This window comes from Anoplopoma fimbria, chromosome 17, assembly GCF_027596085.1.
Source record: "Anoplopoma fimbria isolate UVic2021 breed Golden Eagle Sablefish chromosome 17, Afim_UVic_2022, whole genome shotgun sequence".
NCBI lineage: Eukaryota > Metazoa > Chordata > Actinopteri > Perciformes > Anoplopomatidae > Anoplopoma > Anoplopoma fimbria.
Window position 1 is genome coordinate 9,096,866 of NC_072465.1, and position 22,952 is coordinate 9,119,817.

Sequence of the window (22,952 nt, forward strand, 5' to 3'; positions counted from 1 at the left end):
AATTTGATTATGGCCGTCGCCATGTTGTTTTTTTGGTAGCGGCAGAGACCTGTCAATCGCAGTAAGCCCACCGTAAAGCATATCCTGCATTATGGTCTATTTGACTCTAAATGGAACATAATTGACTAAATTAACATCATGCTAGAGATTGAGACCATAAACTCATGTTTACAATGTTTACTGAGGGAATAAATCAAGTTACAGGTAGAGTCATTATCTCATAGACTTCTATACAATCAGACTTCTTTTTACAACCAGAGGAGTTGCCCCCTACTGGTCAGCAGAGAGAATGCAAGTTTTAGGACACGTCTGCATCGGCTTCACTGGGCAAAACTGGAGGTTGCTGCCTGAGTAAAACATAGCTTAACATTAAGAAGTTTTTCTTTGACAAATGTTTTCACAAGGAAAGGGTGAAGGTCATACTAGGGATTACCATAGTATTAACTTCTTGTAACATATACTGTGCCTATACACAGATAAGAGATAAATTCATGAGCATTAAAATATAGGTTACATTATAAGTTACATTAGCCCAACTAAATCAAACATTTTAGGTGAATTTAGGGGCTTCATAAATTCTACATGTAATCTATGAGGAGACTACAAAGAGAATACATATCATTACAAGATCATTAATCGCAATCCTTTGACTCTCTCATGGAGTCGCCGCTTCTGTCGAGCCGAGGCGTTGAACCTGCGATGGTCTCAAGCATAACAGACTTGGTTTCCACAAAAAAATACAAAATGTTGAATAAAAACAATGTCAGATTTTTTTTTTTAATAATTATCTAATGTCAACATAAGAAGCGAGCCACGTCCTGCATCTCTGACACATTACAATCCAATTGCATGTCCATAAAGGTGAATAAAAAGTCACAGTATACAATGTCGAAAAAAGTCATAAAAAATGTCAACAAGTCATGATATGATTCGTCAAAATGTTCATTAAAAAGACAGTTTGTCCAAAGATGTCATAAGAAGGCTAGTATTGAATGACAATAAAATGTCACAGAAAAAGTCACAGTTACACCTCAGGTCCTTCTGCGTACTTTAGATTAAAGGTTTACTGATGTCGTCTCTCTCTGTCTGTCCGTCAGCGTGTGTGGTGAGTGTGAAGGGTTAACGGTGCAGGTTGGCTGGATATTAATGCCACTCGCTCAGAGAACCCAGGAGAAGGCTGGCTTTAGCCCAGGGCCCGGCCCTCCCAGGCCTCTCTCAAACTCCCGGATCTCTTCAGCATACTTCTCATATTAAAAGAAAACAAGTTACACAAATGAGACAGATGGTTCTTGTTTGTGATGACAGTTGCAATTCTTTCTCCTGCGCCCTCCCCCTCCACCTCCCCCTTCCCTCTCGGCTTTTCCTCTGGCGTCTCCGCCGCTCTCTCTGCCCCGAGACGACCACGTTGCTCTACACGAGTGGATCGGCCATGGGAATTGGGTTCGCAGGGCCACACTCTCCATATCGGACATGGCTACTTGCTGGTGATGCAGTAAACCGTGTATTTACTGACTGCACTTTAACTTTACAGTGCTTTAAAGTTTAAAGTTCTTTCTACCCAAAAGTGCACATTAATTCAACTCAAACGGTGAGCAAACTGGGACCTCTGATGGTTTAGTTTTCATTCATTCTTTTGAGTAAGGGCATGAGCCATTAACCTTCACCACACTCATAACGTGTGTTATGTAAAGGTAACTCGCAAACACTGTTGAGCTGTATATGAACATAATTTATGAGTAACAATAAGAGTTGTTGTCACAAGACTTTGAACTTACCGCCTATAATGACACTCTGGTGGCTGTGGTGAATAAACATAATGGAAATGCCAGGTACTTGCCGGCCAACAATCATAACGGCAACAATGCAAATTTGCGACAGTTCCAATGCTTTTTCAATAAAGGTTTCAACAGATTCATGCAGGCATAGAGGACCAGGATCCTAATGAATCAGTGCAGTGTCTGAAGTCAATGGTTGTACAAGCCTAAGCTTCTGTAAGATATTTTCTAATTACAAACAGTAATGTGGTCTATAGGTCTAGGGCTTTTATTATGAAGGGTCAGTACAGAAGGAAGGGATCTGGCATGTTCCGCCTTTGTCAAGGTTGAGAGGAGTAATAAAGTTTGCCGTCTTGGTTCGAACTACGGAGCCTACGTGTTGTTGTACAATATAGTGAACGCACAATGTGATGGGCTGATGCCTCTCTACTTTGTTGTGAAAAGTCTGAAAGATAAAACCTTCCGAAATTAACGACATTGCTTTTCCACCGTTTAATAGTAGTGTTCCGTGAGAAAGTACTCAACAAAAACAACAGTTTTTGTTGTGTGTGTGTGTGTGTGTGTGTGTGTGTGTGTGTGTGTGTGTGTCTGTGTGCATGACATGAAAAAAAAGGATACTAAGTACATAAGTATAGCTGTGAGGCAAAACTAATTTATTTAGACACATTTGTACTGTCCTTCACAAAGAGATGTAAACTGTGTTTTTGACATGGCCCAAAAACACATAGTTAAAACAATTACCAAAAGACCTGTTTGAAACGCCCTGTTTTTGGCACCAGTCTCCATAACAAAAACAACAGTTAGATGAAAAATATATGGATGTGCAAAATAATCACACACACACACACACACACACACACACACACACACACACACACACACACACACACACACACACACACACACACACACACACACACACACACACACACACACACACACACACACATAAATAAAGGGCCCAAAGTGTGTAAAGGCATTTATGTGGGAATATATTAGCAGAGGAGGCAAAGGTGGTGGATCACTGGCTGATGTGAGGTCATGGTGGAGGGAGGGGTGACAGACACCACAGATGAGGTGGATAAAGAGGGTCAGTAGTTGACTTTGAAGAGGGCTGTAGGTGACCCATGGCTTACTGTCTACATTCCTCAACTGTGTACGAGTAAACCGCTGTGGGCCGCGACGGACAGACAGAGACTCTGATACTCAGCCACTGAAAGATATAAAGAGCTGTAGCCTGAAACTTGGTGAAAATTAGAACTTTATGAAAATGATTTAATTGTCTTATCCAACAAAGACTAAACACATTACTCAGCCAATAACAGCGATGTAATCTGTGCTTTCCATTCGGCTAACAAGGCTCCTCACGTCTCTTCCTTGCGTCCTCCTAGTGAGGTAGAGACACAAGGACGGAGGAATTCTACTCACCGAACAGGGACATCCTCCTCACTCACTACTCGCCATTTCGAGGAGACTGCAACATCTGGACACACGGCCTCTTGACTCTTCTTGCAGCGCGTAGAAGTCAACTATCAAACGTGTTGAAACAAGAAACAATTTACAAGCAGATCAAGACGTCTTATGAATGCGATCCTGATCGCAGATTTCATGCGTCATCAGAATAATAGGAACAAATTGGGACATCCTCGGATTTGCGTCACAGGCTGGAGGACGTGAGGAAGTCTAATCATCAGAATCTTCTCCCACCCTGACTCTGAAGCTTCTTCATCCTGTGTAAATGCTTTTTCACAAGCAGGACTGAGGCTAAAACCCAGCTCGTACTCAGACAGAGATACATGCAGTATCACTATTTGTATCAGATTTATGTGATGAGCTTGCTAAGTGTTTTAGAAATCAGAAACACTTCTGATCGTCACAAGGACTTCAGGCCTGGGTCATACGAGGTAGTTATCCATAGTCAGCCATAAACTGTACATAAGAAGTGGACGTAGTCATCGTGACGTCATGAAGCCTCCAGTTCAGCTCTTTTGCCTTTGTCATCTTGACTAACCAATGAACAGAAGTTACCATATTTGGAAGCAGAGGAGTGACGTAGCTGCAGCGACCTGTCAATCACAGTAAGCCCGCCCTAAAGCATACTCCACTTTATGGTCTATTTGACTCTAAATAGGATAATAATTTACTAAATGAACATCATGCTGGATTGAAGAAGACTTGAAACTAGAGATTGAGACCATAAACTCATGTTTACAATGTTTACTGAGGGAATAAATCAAGAGAGAAGTAGAGTCATTTTCTCATAGACTTCTATACAATCTGACTTCTTTAAGCAACCAGAGGAGTCGCCCCCTGCTGGTCGGTAGAGAGATTGCAAGTTTTATTACACTTCCGCATGGGCTTCCATTGGCAGAAATGGAGGTTGCCGTCTGGAACCAGCACCGGAGCAAAGCAATGTACTGCTGTGGACAGGGACCGGCAGCAAAAAAACATTTACAAACCATTTACAGTGAAATCTAACCAGGTCTGTTATTCACATCTATCCAGAACAAACTCACTTTACCAAGCTTTACCATAGAAAATTCCAAGAAGTCATCTTGAGGCAACATTGTATCCTAGGACGTGAAGATCAGATAAGAACGGATCAGACGGGACGAGTGAAATTGACAACACACACACACACACACACACACACACACACACACACACACACACACACACACACACACACACACACACACACACACACACACACACACACGGTGGATCAGGCTGTTGATGAGGGCTTTAGCTGCCAAAGCTTCATCCTTGGATGCAGGTATTTAGGATCGCTATGAGCTTACGTATCCACACACACACACACACACACACACACACACACACACACACACACACACACACACACACACACACACACTCTCACACACTCGATGGTCATGGCCATGCATCTGTCACCAGGGAGATTTGAGCTGAACTATAAAGAACTTTCTCTTAACACCTGGACACTAAACGTCTAAAAATGTGTGTGTATAAGGGTGAAATGGGGTCGGAGTGTGTGTGTTACATGTATCTATTAGCAGTCAGCAACCTGCCGTGTCAAAATAATCCTGGCAGTCACCAGGGAGGTGGAGTCGCTTGACGGTCACCCGGTTGTCAGACATTGCTTTTTTAAAAATAAACATCTCTTCGTAACAGCAGCAAACACAATGCAACCACAACTACAGGACCAAAATGTGTTACATAAAAAAGGAAATTAGGAATGAAAAGTATGAAATAGAGGAATTACAGCATTAATGCACTGGATGCAAGATAGCACTAGTTAAACATGAGAAAATAAATAAATCTAAATATAATAAACTATAATAAATCCCTTGGATTCTAATCGGCGACCCCATCAGATCGGCATGTCATCACTTATCCTTTTTCTAAATCATCAAACATGCTAAACCTAAAAAAAAATCAATACCAATTTAAGTGTCCCTGTAATTAGAATATTTTCACTGATTAACCCTGCTGTCAGAAAGCCCTTTCCAACGAGGAACTGAACCTGTTATATCCATCTATGCGCTCTTCATTTCACAAGACTCCATTGACAAAAACAGTAATTTTACCTCGAGTTGATTGGATTGGTTAGTTTGTTTGTGTTATTGTGTGACCATTTAAAGCACCAATAGCACAAACAATCGAGCCGATCTCGGGCAGTGGTAGACCAGCAACTCCTGTGTTCTCTGGGGTAAAAATGTATGTTTTTATCAAAGGAGTCTGGTGGCTTTAAAAGAGACCATAGATAAAGGTTTCAATTCCCCCGTCGGATCAGGCTGTCTGACTGAGAAATAAAGCAGTGAAAATGATGGAAACATAGCATGAACTTAAACTGATATTGATTTGTTACGTTGCCCCCCTTCACAGCAGCACATTGCTTAGTTTCCCTGCCCTTCTTTTCTTTAAACTGGTGGCGTGCTAACCGTTATCTACTGTAGGTAAATACACTGACAATGGACAATCACCTTGTACAACCCCAATTCAGAAAAATCCAAACTATTCCTTTGAACCTTGGCCCGTGAAAAATAAAAATATCCCAATAGACTCAAACTAACTAACTAAAAGCTGTACTTGCTGTGCTGTTGTCTAAAATACAAACTACTGTATTTTCACAGGAATACATCCAAATGTTTGGACCTTTTATTTACCTTGAATACACATTGCGATTTAAGGAGTTAAGACAGCTGAGAGGACGGGACACCTTTCAGTTCATACTATAGCTGGGAGATATCTTTCCCCACATGATTTGCACCCCCTCCTACTTGATGCAGAGCATTTAGACCAGGTAGACCGGTGCCAGACCTGTGTGCCCCTCTCCAGCAGGGCCAACATCTACATGAGAACCACATGGTGCTCCGTGTGTTGGCAGCAGCTCTGGACGCTGGAACGGAGGAGACTGTCAAAGGTTCAGTACAGGCCGCCTCCACCGCTCCATCCAGCTCTGGAGATTTACTCTGATGTGCACACATAGCAGCCGTGCCTTCACGGAGTACACAGCTGAGACCTCTGAACGCTGATTTACTGCTGAGCTCTGATAAACTGCTTAAATCCTCAGCATGCTTTTCATCACCAGTCGATATCTGTGCAGATCATCATAAAATTGTCTCGTAAAAGTGGTTGCAGCACACACACACACAACCGGGCAGCTCTCCGCCAACACTGTGTGTGTGTGTGTGTGTGTGTGTATGTGTGTGTGTGTGTGTGTGTGTGTGTGTATGTGTGTGTGTGTTTCAGGTATTTAAAGTGTCCCCGGTGGGTTGCCTGATCATTCCATTCCCACCTCTGCTGTCTGCTCGTCCCGCCCAGAGGAGACATTCGGTCCAGGCTGCGTGGTGATTGGACGACCCCAGAGGACAAAAAACATTCAGCGCCATTTGTCAAATATGATGAAGACCAATGACGGCCAGGTGGTGTGTCTCTCTGCGTTTGTGTGTGGACATGGAGGGCTGAGGAGAATGTGTGTGTGTGTGTGTGTGTGTGTGTGTGTGTGTGTGTGTGTGTGTGTGTGTGTGTGTGTGTGTGTACACCGATATTTCAGCAGAGAGGAATGCCCCTCGTTCAGCCTGCGTGATAATTAATAGCTGTCAGCGTCTCTTTAGCGGAAGGAGGCGCTGACAGACAGCACTCCAGAAACGCAGGGAATGTGTGAACGCCTCACGGGGGTGGATGAGGGTGGAGGAGGGAGTCGAGGGTTTGGGGTGGAGAGGTGTGGTGCAGTGCAACAGCCATCCCGACCGTCTGTTTCAGATGATCCAGGTCACCAAACCTGGGATATATCACCCTCATTTGCTGCCATCTGTGAAAGCTGTGAGAAAGCAATAGTTCAACTTTCAACACCAACATTACAGCAATACAATGTCGTATGTATGTGTGTGAGTGTGTGTGTGTGTGTGTGTGTGTGTGTGTGTGTGTGTGTGTGCATGAAAAAAAAGGATAAGTACATAAATATAGCTTTGAGGCAAAACTAATTTCATTTGACACATTTGTACTGTCCTTCACGAAGAGATGTAAAATGTGTTTTTGACATGGCCCAAAATCACATGGTTAAAACAATTACCCAAAAACAATTATCCATTTTTAATGAAAATATAGGACAGAATATCGAAGATTGTTTGTTCCATTTTAAAGGGGACATATCATGCTCATTTTCTGATCATCCTTGTATTTGGGGTTTCTACTAGAACATGTTAACATGCCATAATATTAAAAAAAACACTTTCTTTTTTGTATACTGTCTATCTGAATAAACCTGAGAAACAGGTTTCACAATCGACATGTACGTTCAGTGCATGTCTTTCTAAACAGCATCGAACATAAATTTGTGTTGTTTTGCTTTTTAGATAACTATTATTTTGTTGCATATTGTTTTATCGTATCTAATTTGATTACTGTTAGGATATCTTCACCAACAGACCAGGATGAGTTCTCAATAACCTGCTTGGTCTCATTTAAAATCATAAATCATATCAACATTGAGTAATTCAAAAAACTAAACAAGTAAGCCATTTGAATGTCAAGATTTGTAGTCACTGTGTGGCATTTTTTTATATTTATCCTCGTGTTTTTGTATCAATGCATCTGCTTTTATCTACTTTTAAATAACTGTGGGCAATATGCACACACAATCCAAACTATGCATACACTGCTATTGTCAATATCTAAGTTTATAAAGCAGGAATAAATGTATCAATCAGTAGAATGTGAATAGCAGCAGTTTCTTCCATGTTTTGGAACCAACACCAGAGATGATAATGTTTGGGTGGATGGCACCTCCTGCTGGCTGAACATGCTATGAACAGGCTCATCAAGATGTGATGGAAATCAAACAGCAGATTAAATGGGTGTAGTGGTGCCGAATTGTTCAATAAATATAGTTATATATGAGTAATATGTGCTCTGGTAAGAAGCTGTTTTGTCTGAGGATAAAAAAATTAATTACTTAACACCTTCACATTATTAAAATATCAAACTAACATACAGGTGGTTAGCTTATTCTAACGTTCACTGGCCACAATAAAAACAGAATGGCAAAGGAAAAGTGGTAAAGGCAATTAAGGTATAAGTTTAATATTTTTTTAAAGAATGCATATACAAAGAACAAAGACTTTCGACAGAGCATTTGGTTTTGCACCAAAACAACAACAGGTTATAATAATTATACTGACTTGGGCTGGAAATCGACCCAACTCTAAGCCACCAGTAAAGAAAAACAAGAACCAACCGATCACAAATGATCTTTACCTAAACAGTCTCTGCCGTTGGGGGTTTGTATTTAACTAAACCAATCAGAGCTTTTCTTGGTATAAACTGGCAGGGAAGAGTTCAGATGAGTTCACACCCCTAAATGTAAAAGGAGTGAAAGTAACCTTTTTTTTTTATATATTTATATATATATATATATAAAATAAAAAAAACAGCACAAACAAAAAAATGAAGAAAAAAAAAAATGTTTTGGTAAAAACACCTGGAGCCTACATCAACATTGTGTGCCAGCTTACATTATAATTACATCTGTCAAACCTATCCTTAAGAACAGAGACCAAGGCTCGGCTACGTGCAGCACCGTGTGCAGTTTGAACCGGTACAGCAGAGCGGACAGCCCTTCATAGACTCAGACACACGGCCCGGAGGCACCAAATTCTGAATTTGGGTAGAAATTCATCGATCGGCTGTTCAAGGATGAAGATTTGGCTGCCAGTGCACGCCAAGGAACTTTTTTTTCATTTTTTTTGCACGGATGTCTCTGCTGTACCCGTTCGAAGTGTGAGGTGACGACAATGTTAAAACAGCATCTTGCTTCACCTGTCCTTGGTCCCCCCGGCAACGCATCAAGAGCACACCGCTTGCTCTGCTAACACTGTTTTAAGTTCCCTGCATCTAAAAAAGGCCCAATTCCTTGCAGTCAACCGACCCATTACTACTGGACGCCTTTTTTAAGCTCTTCAAGTGATTACCACGCTCCGAATGGACACTAGATGGCAATATCTACTAATTCATTTTCCTCTGGGAGAGCTGTGTGGAGGATGCAGCAATATTGCTGAGTCCTGTCAGACATACAGTTTCCATAGTGGTTAGGAGCGCGTCTATCTGGAACATGGAATAAATATCTCAGACGTGTCGTGTTTGAGGAGAAAATGGCAGGGGAGGGGGGGGTTGGCAAAACAGAAACAAAATACTACTTTTGTTAGCATTTCTTCTGGTAGAGCTGAGAAAGAAACGTAGGGATTGGCCGACGAGTGTGCTCGTCAACGGAGGGGGGCGGAGGGCGGGACCGACAAGTGTGAGCAGCCACCAATCGGGCAGCTGGGAGGGGCCGGGCTTATATCCATGAGCATCTAAAAAGTTGATCGGGCCACAATACTGACGGAATCAAAAACAATCTATCAAAAGCGCGACAGAGTGAATTCTACTTGTGTGTGAGCTTGGTATCTGGATCCCTCGTCCGAGGCTACGCCGCCCTGAAGAGCCCGCCGCGGCCTTGTTGGCCACGTTGGGTTGATCTCAGGGTTGAAGCGTCCTATTATTGCCGAGTACTATCAGAAACTTTTTTTTCTTTCTTTCTTTCTAGTCTTCTCTGTGGAGGGCAATGCTGATGACCAACCGTAGCGGAGCGAGAGCAAAGGGGAGAGTGTGTGTGTGTGTGTGTGTGTGTGTGTGTGTGTGTGTGTGTGTGTGTGTGTGTGTGTGTGTATTTAAGATAAATGTATGTGTTGTGTTTGTGTGGGTGTGTTTGTGTGTAGGAGCCTCTCATAGCAGCACACATTTGCGTTTCTTCTTGGGCTCTGGGGGCTCCAGTGCAGCCAATATCGCCTCATCAAACACATTCTTTAGGCCTTTCTGTGGACACAAACACACAAGCACAGGCTCAATTGAAAAGGACAACGCAAAACACACACACACACACACACACACACACACAGGTCAATCAAAAAGGTGGAACACAATAATAACAGCTTAAACAGAGGAAAAATAACTGGGTGAGAACAAAAAAGTAGCATTAAGCATCTGCAAGTGGCGTGTCATAAAAACAGTGTGAGAAATGTGAGAGTGCTGTTGGGGACAAATAAATATATTAAACAAATATGTGGAGGTCAAATCAGATCTGCAACAAACAACTCAGGAGAATGTTTTTCCTATAAATGTGGTTAATTGTGTGAGCCAGGTCGGGGATTAAAACAAATCACATGCATGCTTGAGTGCAAAGTGTAGCGGACAGCTGAAACCAAAAGGCAAGTCAAACAAGAAAGTGGAGGAAGAAGGGATCAGACCCCCTGACGCTATACAACACAAAACCAAAACGGGAAAAGTGAGCATTTTCATTCCACACCGACCAGTTTCTCTTTTACTTCACTGCCTCCGCTCTTCAGATCAAAGCGTGCCGACTTACTCACTACAAGAGGCCATTTAGATTCTAAATATGTAGAACAATATTCATCACAACGTAGGTCTACTCACTAAAAGTGAATGTTTCTCTTTGTATTTTCCTCTGAGCAGAGCTGCTTACACCGTGAGCTTGATCACATGAGGTAACCAGAGCTGCACTATGCAGTAAACCAGTAAGCCTCTCTTCGCTGTTTCACTCAGGTTATTAACACAACCAAAGCACTGGAAGAAGAAAGGGAGCCGGAGAGCAGGTTCATTTGTCCTTTATTCATTCATTCATTCATTTCACAGGACATTTCACACAATTATAGCTTCTTCTTTTTTTTTTTTTTTAAGTAACATATCCAAATGATCCGGACTTTTAAGACAGCAGGATGTGCACCACAGTTAATGGCACGTGTGTCATATTTAGAGAAAGTTTGGGCCAAGCAAGAGGGCAAGAAAGCATTTACCAGGAGATTTAAAAAAAATAAAAATAACATTAAGTGTAGCTTTGCTATGAACCAGAGGAGAAAGATCATGGTACCCATGGTAGCAAGCAGGAATAACTTAATTAAGTGCAGGGGCTAAAAATCATCCAGGGTGAAACAGGTGAATAAGACACCAAACCCTCTAGGGTTTAACATGTTTATTCACACATGATACTGTAAAGATAACAATCTACTGCACTTTAATCCTTTTTACAGTCAAAAACTGTTCATGGAGATTACAGTTAGAACACTGAGTATAATGGCTACCAAACAGCTGACAGTATCATACTGTAAAGTTTATATTTACAGCACAGTACTGTAAGACCTTTTTATAGCAATGCACTGCTGTTATAGATTACAGAGGGTTCACTGTAGAATAACAGCTTCAGACTGTAGCTTCTAGTAGTTTACTGGTATTTAACTGGGGAGGATGTTACAGTGATTGGGAACTCGTTAATGAATGAATGTTATCTTATAGTTAGAAATATGTACTGTAAGGGGGACATTAGGGCACTTAAAAAAAATAGCATCTGGTCTGTTAACCCTCGGAGCAGCCCCCCCCCACAGCACCCTGTTAGTGGTAATGTGGTTTAAGGTGGCCAAACACTCCCTATATATGACTCAGGTACATAAAAGCCCGACATGTAACCATAGTCACTACTCCCAAGTTCTGTTTAATCACACATTAACAGTAGTACAAAATATACATCAGCATTAAAAATGGAAGCTCTGTTTAGTGTTGAGATGGATCTCAGTGTGAAGTCTCCACCCTCGCTTTGGTCCAAACCCTCCCCACATTAACTACTACTACAATACAGAGGGGGAAGGCTGACTAAGACAATGGCTACATCCCCAACGACATCCTACATCCTCAGTAACATACGGCTCTACTGTTGGCCAGGGGCCAATTATTAAGTATGGGGCCAAAGTAGCAGAACTAGGAATAATACAGTGGTGAAGATGGGGCTGGGGAGCTGGGTGCTTTTAGGCTATGTTGTATTATACAATATATATATATATATATATATCTCTCAATATTTTAATATTTTCTCTAAAATAACAACCGTTTGATTGACTTAGTGACAGACTTATTGAATGAATGTGAAACTGCACTCACTGGAAGGTTGCGTATATCTGGCAGTCGGTTCTTAAATGCTCTTACGGTAACACACAAGTACCGCAAAACCAGGTGGGGGCTAGTTTGACCGTCTTTTTCAAAGCGGAGGCTGACATCTATTACTGTTTCTGAACTCCAAACATATAAACTGGCTTTGGCGCTTCATTTCTTTCGCTACCTCCAGGCTCGTTCCCCGTTGCCTGCTTCCCTCGGGATACAAAAACACACACCCCATACGTCACACTCACCCACCCATTTCTATTGTGTCTGTGAGTGAGTGAGCCATAAAAGAGAGCGAGAAGAGAAACGCCAGGTCTGAAGCCGGCAGCTTAAAAATAAAATAATGAAGGGACAGTTTGTACTTGATGTTCACAATCTGGTCATTTACTCAATCCCACGTGGAACGAGCCCCAATACAGCAAGTATAATCGATACATTGGGCACATCTAGGTGAAGTAGATCAGCACACCAACCAAACCAAATGTCAGCAGTTGCAGGTTAGAAAAGGCAACAAGTAAAGTCATTGAAATGACAAGAGGCCACGAGTTAGAAAATCAGGCTGTGACACAAAGATGAGTTGAAATGCAATCTCCAATACAGAGTAGAAGTTTGGGTCTGGAGTTAGATTGGCTAGTTAGTTGGCTGGGATTAAGATTGGTCCACATTTCAAAAGCAGCACATGTAAATAAATTGAAAGAGGAAAGGAGATGAAAGGAAAGAGATGGGGTAAATGAATGAAAACTGCCCAAAATAGTGGCAATCAGAGGAGAAGATGAGAAGGTGGCACAGAGAGAGATTAAAATAGACAGCATTTCCTCTTTCTCTGCGTCTCAGGAGGCTCTAGGGCGGCTAGGATAGCTTCGTCAAACACATTCTTCAGCCCTCGCTACAATGGCAGGAGAGGGAAGAGAACAGCACAGTTAGCACAGCAAACACAGAAAGAGACAGATAGGGAGGGAGAGGTGGAGGAGGAGAGGAACGTGGGGCAGAGCAAGGAGGAAAGTGTATGTGTGAAATACAAAGAGACGGTATGAGAGCAACCGGACGAGTGTGAGGAGGAGGAGGAGAAGCATGGCGCAGACATGATCAGTGTCGAAAGAGAGACAGAGAGTCGCTGAACAGCAGGCTATGGACAGAGTGCCGAGATCCCTCACAGGAAACAGGAAATGACATCAGCAGCTATGCAACAGTTGTGCCAGGGAGAGAAGGGGGAAGGAGGAAGGAAGGGGCAGAGCAGAGAGGTGGGGGCTCCACCTCGACTCCATCAACACTATTGTTCTCTGCCTTGAGTGGGGGCGAGCTCATGTGTTCTCCTGTGAGTCACGTTCCCTCTGCTCACTTCCCTCCTCCTGGTTCTAACAGACACACACCAACGATGACACAAGTACTAAAGACTTGAGTGAGCAGATACACTCAGATACGTACCAATTGACTAATCATTCAGATAATCCAACACAAGTACTAAGTGCCACAACTCTAATGGTATTACTGGTAATTCATGTTGTCTACTCTTGGTCTTAAACATTTCCACTAACAGCATATCATTCATTAGATCTAGTCTCACACAGGCCATTCAAAGTACAGGGCTCAAAATAGTTTAAATGTTTGCACATAACTTAAAGTCACATGTTCAGTCAAATGTTTTACCTGCACTATAACATGTTTTTAATTCAGCGTTTGGTGTATTTGTCCTTGTTTCTCGGCACTTCCGCCGCGGCCGGATACAACAGTTAAAAGTAAAACTACGTATTACAAGATAGTATTAACAATTTCAGCAAAGAGTCTTCCTTCTTGGCCCTCTAAGTTCCTGTACCATAACAGCAAGAACAGACTCAAATCAAAATCCTGAACAACTACATTTTTACGTGCACTAGTGGTATAATCAGCTCTGAATTCTCGTCAAAGGTTAGCCTGCACACCCATGGCTCCGCTCCCAAAAAAGCATGAGCTTTCCGTTCAACTTCAAAAACAGCAACATTTTCATATCAGAATCGATGTAGCTCCCAAAGGAAAATCGTAGCTATGAAGGGCTACTGATTCTACCACATATTCAACAGTAACCAGGATGCAGCATGCTCTGAAGAAAAGTTTTAAGCCATACGAAAAACATCTAATGATTCATAATTAGCAAAATCATCTAGAACTCATCTAGCGTGCACAGGTCAGGGGGAAACTGTTCCTCTTTCCTCCTTTTTCTTGATTCTTGCCATTGGGATGTGAATCGTGTCCGAGATATATATGTGTGTGTGTGTGTGTGTGTGTGTGTGTGTGTGTGTGTGTGTGTGTGTGTGTGTGTGTATATTCATGTATATTACCTGCGTGAGGGCTGAGCACTCCACGTATTTCACAGCCTTTAGGTCTCTTGCCAGCTTCTCAGCTGTCTCCGGAGTGATGGGCTTTTGCTTGTTCTTGGCCAGTTTCTCTATAGTGGATGGGTCATCCCGCAAGTCAATCTGAGTCCCAACTAGCAGGAAGGGGGTCTTTGGACAATGGTGGGTAATCTCTGGAACCCACTGGATACACAAAAACAGGGTTATGGAACGGCCGACAGATTGCGTCGCCATCATTTAACATTGGGTTTTTCCATTAGTGCGGTTTCCTCCTAACTGACTCAAGTTTGATCTGCTGTCAGTGGAGGTCATAATGTTCAGATCCAAAACAAAAATACGGCAAAGAGTCTATTTGAACATTTGAACGCTACATTATCCAGGAAAATAGAAGTATCTGATTGAAAAAAGAAGCATCCATATTTCACAACGTACTGGGTAAAAGAAAAGAAAAAACTGAAGGGTTTGACTTGCCTTTTCTTTGACGTTTTCAAAGGAGGAGGGGGACACAACGGAGAAACAGACGAGGAAAACATCTGTCTGAGGATAACTCAGAGGTCGTAACCTGTCGTAGTCTTCCTGACCTAGAGAAACAACATACAAACATGTTTAACTCTCACAGTCTGATATCATGTTACCAGTACTGATATCATGTATTAGGATAATTATCATTATTGGAACAGTCTTGAAACACTGACTCCTTGCTTTGTAAGTGTGACATTTTTTGCTGTGTCATCGCTGTTCATACTTATACAACCAATTTGTTTATAATTAAAGTTTACTAGAGCACATTGTAAAAGCAAAGTCCTGGATTCAATATCTTACTCAAGCACAAATGAAATACACTATAAGTATATGTTACCGCATTAGGCAAAATGGACCATTTCAAATCATATATTTATGGTAAGCCTATATCATTGGATCGTAAATATTGATGCCATCATGTGTTTATTGACTTAATGCTGCAGCTGGTAAGTGTGGAGTTCATTTTTTACTATGTTATTTACTTCATAATTAGGCTTTAGACTACTTAATAACTATTGTTTATTAGTAGATTTATATGTATCGTTAAGAATCTGAACAACATTTCCCTCTACGATATAGTGGACTAGAAGTATAAAGTTACATTAAATGGAAAAAGTACATGATTGTATAATGTTTTTCCATGTTTAAATTTTTACCTTACAGAAACACTCTACAATCAATCCAAATGATTATGATTTATTGATGGGTAATAGTTACATTAACTGGATACCTGGACAAACAGAACTAGTAACTAAGTGTAGGTTGGAATAGGAAAGACATACCTGCTGTATCAAACAAGCCCAGAGTGTAGGGCTCGCCTCCAATCATTACCGTTACAGCATAATTATCAAACACCTACAGCACAGAGCAGAAACAGTGGTTATTTCATTTGCTCAATAGTGAATAACGTATACAACTTATTACCACAAGTGTTTGACCGATATGGTGTTGTTATTCAAATTTGCATAAACAATATGTTTTAAACTGACAATCTTCAGACATCAGGTTCTAGGTGATACAGCACAAAAAAGTTTAAGATAGCTGCATTCAAAAAGGAACTTTGATCACGTAGCTATGTTAGTTAGTTAGTTAGTTATACAAACTCCAATACAAATCTTAAATATTAGTCAATTGTGCAGCAAGCTAACAGCCAGAAACATTACCACTATAAAATCAACTTACTTCTGAACTCATTTGATCGCAATAACAAACACAGCTCGGGTAGAGCATAGGTAACAGTGGGTTGCATGGGAATAACCACTTACCGTAGGTACATATTCAGAAGGAAACTTGTTCGTGGTGTAGGAGATGAGCAGGCAGGTTTTACCCACCGCACCGTCCCCAACTACAACACACTTGATGGTCTGCATAGCTGAGTTTTACAGTTGTCGCTACTCATTCAAGATCTGGAAGAGAAAAACAAAAAGAAGGAAACTTCATTAGTTGATGGCACTGCTTAGTGCATATAACATATTCTCTGTTTCCTGACCAGGGACTACGGCTGTAACTTAGCTTTAAGCTAACTCTGGTGCCGTTAAGAAGCTGCGCACTGTCCCTGTGAAATACATAAGTTGCCTTCACTAACTGTAAAGTCATCGTGGCCAAAGGTACAAACTACAGCCAAATCAACGCATAATGCCCTCCCAACAATTATTCCCCTTCCAGTTTGAATGCATTTTGTAGTAGTGTTGTAAACAATGTTGATTTTTTTGGGAACATTAAGCAGCTCCATTGGAGAGCGCGGACATTTTATGTCAACAGGACACACAGAAGGGGAGGAAGGGTGGGGTGGGGATAAACCAATTTTCTGGGGGAGACCTTGGAAAGCTCAACGCCAGATGGCATTTTCATTAATTTCATTGACAAACTGTTGGCAAAAGCACTTTTCAACACACCCGTTACTATAAAACTATAGCCCGATCTAAAATCTGAAAATTGAGGTGACTCAACCCCAGAATAAAAATGTAATTATCCACTTGACATGAGGTTGTTTAAGGGGAGATAACCCCATCCAGTCACAGATCAATAACCTAACCTTCCTGAAAAAACAATCAATCAAAGGGTCAATGGTAGTGTCCAGATGCCCAAACGAGTCTCTTTTCATTTAAGGGATTGAGGGATCATGTACAACCAAAGCTGGACAAACAACACAGTAGAAATGTGCTTCACACCGAGGCATTTCACATTCTGTGGCTGTGCTAGCGTAGACTTACGACAGTTTGGGTGGAGGGGAAAAAATGGAAGGAAAAGAAAAACACCAGATTGGGGTTGACTCCTTTCCACTCAATTCCCCAGAAACAGAATGGAAATCAAATCACTGTTAGTGTTAGTCTGAACCTAGAATTAAGAGGTGTAACAGAGGGACAACAGATTAGGGCTGTCATGAAACGACGTCGGAATATTCATTTTTTTAAAAACACACTGAAAATCTTTTTAAAAATGCTGTTGTCCTGCCTATTCTTCCCTTGACTGACAAGCATGCACACAAAAACAAGCAGAAAGGGACAGTTAGGCTTTCGCTCTCGTAAAATAGGCTCTGCTTAATTAGATGCAAGGCAGCTTACATCAAGTTTTTTTTTTAAATCACAAACAAATATTAATTTTCATAATCGAATATCTGTTTCATACATTTGTTGACAGCCCAACTAAATATGTCATATGATCCTCAACTAATATTAAACCGGATCAGATATTTACTAATTAATAAATAATTGGAAATACGCTCACAACTTGTGCATATGTTAAATATTAAGTTCAATGCTGCTGAGGTGGAAAAAAGTGGTTCACGTTCAAAAAGCTCACAGAATTGAACCAAACAAACAAAACCGTTCATCAGTAAAGGTATCACCTCTTAAATAAGCAGCAGACCAGTTAGCCCAGTGACAAAACAAATTGTGATTATTCGCACGCAGAGAAATTGCTCCAAACGTAATCGTGAACACAACCTTTGTCAGAATCCAAACAGCAACCTGGTCGTTTAAGTTTGGCCTGTTCAGTTGAACGCCAACAAGTACATCCCTACAGCCTCCAGAGTTTTCGATAGCGATGCCTTCAAAAAAACGGCCTTACATAGCAACACCTGGGCTTTTTGGTTACATACAAAAATGTTACTAATAACATTAATGATGGCTTTGTTCTATTCATGTGGACCCGGAAAGCCATGACACTGTGAGAGTGAACCAGCAAGGTCCACACTAAAGAATCCTGGAAACTATAGCAGCTTCATAGAATTCAGTTAAAGCCTCAAACCATCTGCTCATTGTTTCACTAATAGTACATTGATTGTCTTGGTTTTGGACGGCTGGACAAACAAAACAGATGATCTGAAAATCCGGTTGGAAATTTCATAAGGCGATTTTTCACTATTTTTCCAACGATTAATTGAGAAAATGATCTGCATATTATTTGTTAATGGAAATGATTTTGCAGCCTGTTCTTTTGATTATGTAAAATGTATGTGCACGTATGTCGAAATGCCTTCAACAGAAAATAGCCTACAACATGAGTGAAACAATAGATTACCAATAAAGTTGACCTTGAATCATTGTCTGTAACAATGTGATGCATCTTGGTGCATTGTGCATTCAGAGACAACAGGCTATATGTAGTATGTGGACCACAGTATTCCCCTGTTTGTCCTCCACAAGTTACAGTACGTCAGTGCCAAGCCACTGCAGAGCTCTGCACCACAGTGTGGGGGTGGGGGTGAACAAAGGGGGGGGGGGTGGTAACAGAACTCTGGTGGATATCCTGCAGAAACACAGGAAATACAAATATATGGATTTCTTCAGCATACAAATCACTTGACAAAATAGGCTGTTATGATATGTCAGATAGGCTCTCATATATATTTTAATGAATGTTTAGTGGGAATGACAGACAGTCTGTCGGTCAGTCAAATTTGAGGCTGATTACGGATCTACCACTGAATGCAAATTCACTTGAATTCTTGTCAACATGAATGTGTTATCCTGGTATAAAGTCATCTGATTTGTCACGATATTTTCCCGTTGGGAGTTGGGTGAAGAAGCAGAGGGGCATTTCATACAACCTACTTTAAACAGCTCTTTTCTTAAATAAGTCAGGGGCTCCATACTGCCATCAAAATGTCCAATGTTGCTGACTGCTAACAACAACAACAACAACAACAACAACCAATTGCCCTATATAAACGTTTTCCGTATTGATCGCAAGGCAAAAATGAAATTATATCAAGAAACACCTAGTCAAGAAATACAACGTTTTCCCGTACCAGACGTTGTGGTAGGACGCTAAACAAAAATTAGATTAAAGCATACAGCTGCCTCTGCTAATGGCCAACTAATAGATAACGCTTGTGCGGGCAGCCCATACGGAGGCGCAGACTCAACAGCTTGCAACCTTGACTAGAGGCCTGTTTCTTTAATGCTCATGAGAGGTTTCCACCACTGTAGTCAAAACTGTGCAGCAAAGAAGGAAAAATATAGACGTGAAAAGGTTAGAGCCCCTGCGAGAAAATATCAACAGGGCATTGTACAGGGGATTTTGACTTTAAGACAAGATCACTACATGAAGTCCAAAAAATAAAATCCTCCATGTCCAAAGAATCCGACACAGAATTTGTAATGGCGCTGGGTTCCTCTGTCTGACACAGTCAAGGCTTTGTTCACTTCCAAACAACACGCTGTTATCAGTAAGTTTATAACTGTGTTCAAAACATGACGGGCCGGTGTGATTACTGATGCGCGATTATAATGAGACGTTTGGCAGGACAAGCGGACGGTTCTGTAGATGTCCCTTTGCAGTCTGAATGGACTCCACTACTACGGAGGACCCCTGTGCATTTTCATGTGCAGTGCTGGGAACAGAGCAACAGACGGCGACCAAAATGGTTGCATATTCAGTCGTTTTTTGAGAGTGTGCAAGTTAACATTTTTACGTTCTTGACAATCTTGACAATAGTTTTGATTAAATATTATAAACTTCCTAGTGTTAGGAATTGAAACAAGTCATCAGTCCCTTTCTAACATCTTGTTTATATTGCTGCGAAAACATCCCCTTCAAATAACTGTCAAATTTCTTGGCAAGAACTTAAAGACACCATGATTGCATTATAATTTCCTTCTTAATCTATCTTTATTTTCCAAACGCATCATAATGCAAGTCAATGTAACCTTTGTTGGTATTAGGTGTTAAGCCTCTGTGCTGTCGGCAGACAAGCCGCTCACTGTGATTACTCTGAGAAGCATGCATCTGGATGAATTACAATAAAATAAATGTCTGATAGTTGTTCCAACTGTTTTTAAGGTTGTTCATCCCCGTCTTACTTTGGATTTGCAGTTGTAACCAAACGTGAGCTCTATGTCTTCTTCACTCACCGACACACGTTGTGTGTGTATGTGTGCGTCTGTGAAGTTACTGCCTGCGCCGCTGTTAGCCAACGTAAAACTACCATGCGGCTGCGGCACAAGGGACTAAATGTGACCAGCAAAAAAAAACCAACAATATGATTTCTGCTGGTCACCGGTTATAGTTGATCAAATGAAATCCAGCTGGTTTCAAAAGTCACCTCAATTTAAAAAAAACACCCTAACCCACAAGTAGAAGTCCTGCATTCAAAATCTTATTGAAGTAGAAGTTTGTGAGTATATAATCAAGAAAATATAGGCCTAATTGCTTTCACTATTCAGTCAAACGGGCTCTTTATTGTATATGACAATGTTTAGATTATTAATGTTACGTATCAATATCCAATGTGTTAGCCATACTATATATTTATTTATTGGCTGTGTATAGTGAATAATCAGAAAATAAGAAACTTTTTTAAAATAACATACAAATTCCCGTCTTGCCTTCATATATGATTCACCCTTGTAGACATTACTTCTACTGGTTTGTTGTAGTGCCTGAATGGAGAGGGGGAGGGATATTGTGGACCTCCCAGTAAACTTTCCAGCCGTATTAAGTGTCGTTTTAATCACTTCACATTAGATGGGCCCTACTGGGATGGGTGTAAAAAAGAAATATCAAGAAAAACTGTGCTTCAAGCACCAACTAAACCAATTGTTTGGCAAGGAAAAAGCCTGCCATTGTCTGGAGGAATTATTTTACCACAGGCTCACTGCATGGCGATCACTTACATCCATACAACAGTGTATGGACTGAAGTATCGTACTGCCCTGCAGGGCTCATGGGTTTCATGGAACAATATGTGACCAAGGAAAGCGTAAAGCTTCTTCTAATGGGAGTAGTTCTGAATCATTTGACCCATTCTAAAGCCAAACCCCGCAGTAAGACCATGGCCACGGCCAACAGAGGGTAGCTGGCTGCAGCTGCAATAATGCTTCGAGACTTAAGCCACGCATTTGTGTTTGTAGGCCAGTAAGCACTCTGAGGGCAGGGCAGCTTAAAAAGAGTAGTAGTGAAAGGCAGCTGAAATTCGGTTTGATGTGGTATTTTCACAACAACATAAATTACTAAATCGAAATGTACTCCCTTAGTCTACTGAGAAGTTCTGCAAGACTCGGAGGAGCTCACCAGATCCGACCAGTGTGCATTTTCTATTATAAACGTAATAACATGACTTCAAGCAACCACAGAAACAAACATCACTGCGTCCTCTCAGCTTCATGGTGGGAGGTTGTGACATGTTGTGCATTACATCATAGTTATTAAACCTTTCCCCGATGATTGGTCAAGCGTCCTTCTGAGTTCATCTAATACAAAGATTGTGTGACTGTCCTCAAGCAGTGAAACCTGACACACGCCGACGTCCAAGTCAAAGAGATAAATCACAAGCGTTTCATTTTAACATCGACACAATCTGTGACTCTGTTACATTAGTGACCTCGCAATTTATGACGCGTCTACATTTGCGACCACGAGTGGTGTCGCTACCACCAGCATCCTGTATGTGTAACGTGCATTATAGCCAACTAGCGTTACACAACAGAAACATTTTGCAATCAAACCCGAGAGATAGAGACTGGTGTTGCTCAAAGACAACGTTAGCTCGGATGTCCTGGCGGCCTCCGTCTGGCCTTATTTCCTGCCGGTTGTTTAAACGATTTCACTTCACCGTCCTTCTTCTTCTTCTTAACCAGTCACTATTGTGATTATCTACATTAGCACGCAAACATTACCGTCACACTGTGCAATGGTCTTATAATGCAGAAAACCAGGCAACACCACCAAGCTGGAGTCTGTTTCGTGTTTTTCATTCAGCTCGTTAACAGCTAACAGCTAGCTAGTAGCTAACCAGTTACATCTTCCGCTCTTTACTGCTTTAGCGTTACTTAAAGGAGAAGAGACACAACATGCTCACACCACTTGCATCACAAATACATTGAGTGTGTCTACCACACAACCCGGAGAGGTGTATCTACCAGGCTGCCTGCTTTGCTAACTAGCATACTGTCCTCTTCGGTTAGCTTTAAAGCTAACTGGCTCAGCTCTCCTTAGCGGATGCTGTTCCTGAATTAGTTATTTTCATTTGAAAGTCACAACCAACGTATAACAGACGCACAGTACAGATTGTGTTGAAAGCATTCGAAATGAAAAACAACAGTTAAAGCTCAATAATAATAAAAAACGTTTCTTTTCTCCGTACCGTATCCTCTATTTGTGTCTTTACGCCGGGCGTTGGCAGCTCCGCGCTAGGGGCTTCCCAGTCAACAGAACAGGGACACGTTGCGTGCGTAGTGCTAATGCTACGTCATTACGTTAATCGATAGTACAACAAGGCTACTTTTCTATAGTATAAGAAACAACCCAGTAGCATGAATGGTTGGACGGGAAGTCTGTAGTCCAACATAAAACACATATTTGTGGTAGTTATAATTCAAAACTACACGTTTAAATTATGAAATACAAATTA

At 41.4% G+C, this 22,952-nt stretch overlaps 1 protein-coding gene across 1 annotated transcript; it reads right to left on the reverse strand.

The window, feature by feature from the left end:
- Positions 1-8,317: 8,317 nt before the first annotated feature.
- Positions 8,318-22,774, reverse strand: cdc42 (cell division cycle 42). The gene is made up of 6 exons (XM_054616062.1): positions 22,686-22,774; positions 16,363-16,503; positions 15,880-15,952; positions 15,047-15,156; positions 14,561-14,758; positions 8,318-10,112 (listed from the first exon to the last, which is right to left on the reverse strand). Exons 2-6 carry the CDS (start codon positions 16,465-16,467, stop codon positions 10,023-10,025), a joined length of 576 nt encoding a protein of 191 aa, XP_054472037.1. The 5' UTR covers positions 16,468-16,503; positions 22,686-22,774; the 3' UTR covers positions 8,318-10,022.
- Between the last annotated feature and the right edge of the window lie 178 nt (positions 22,775-22,952).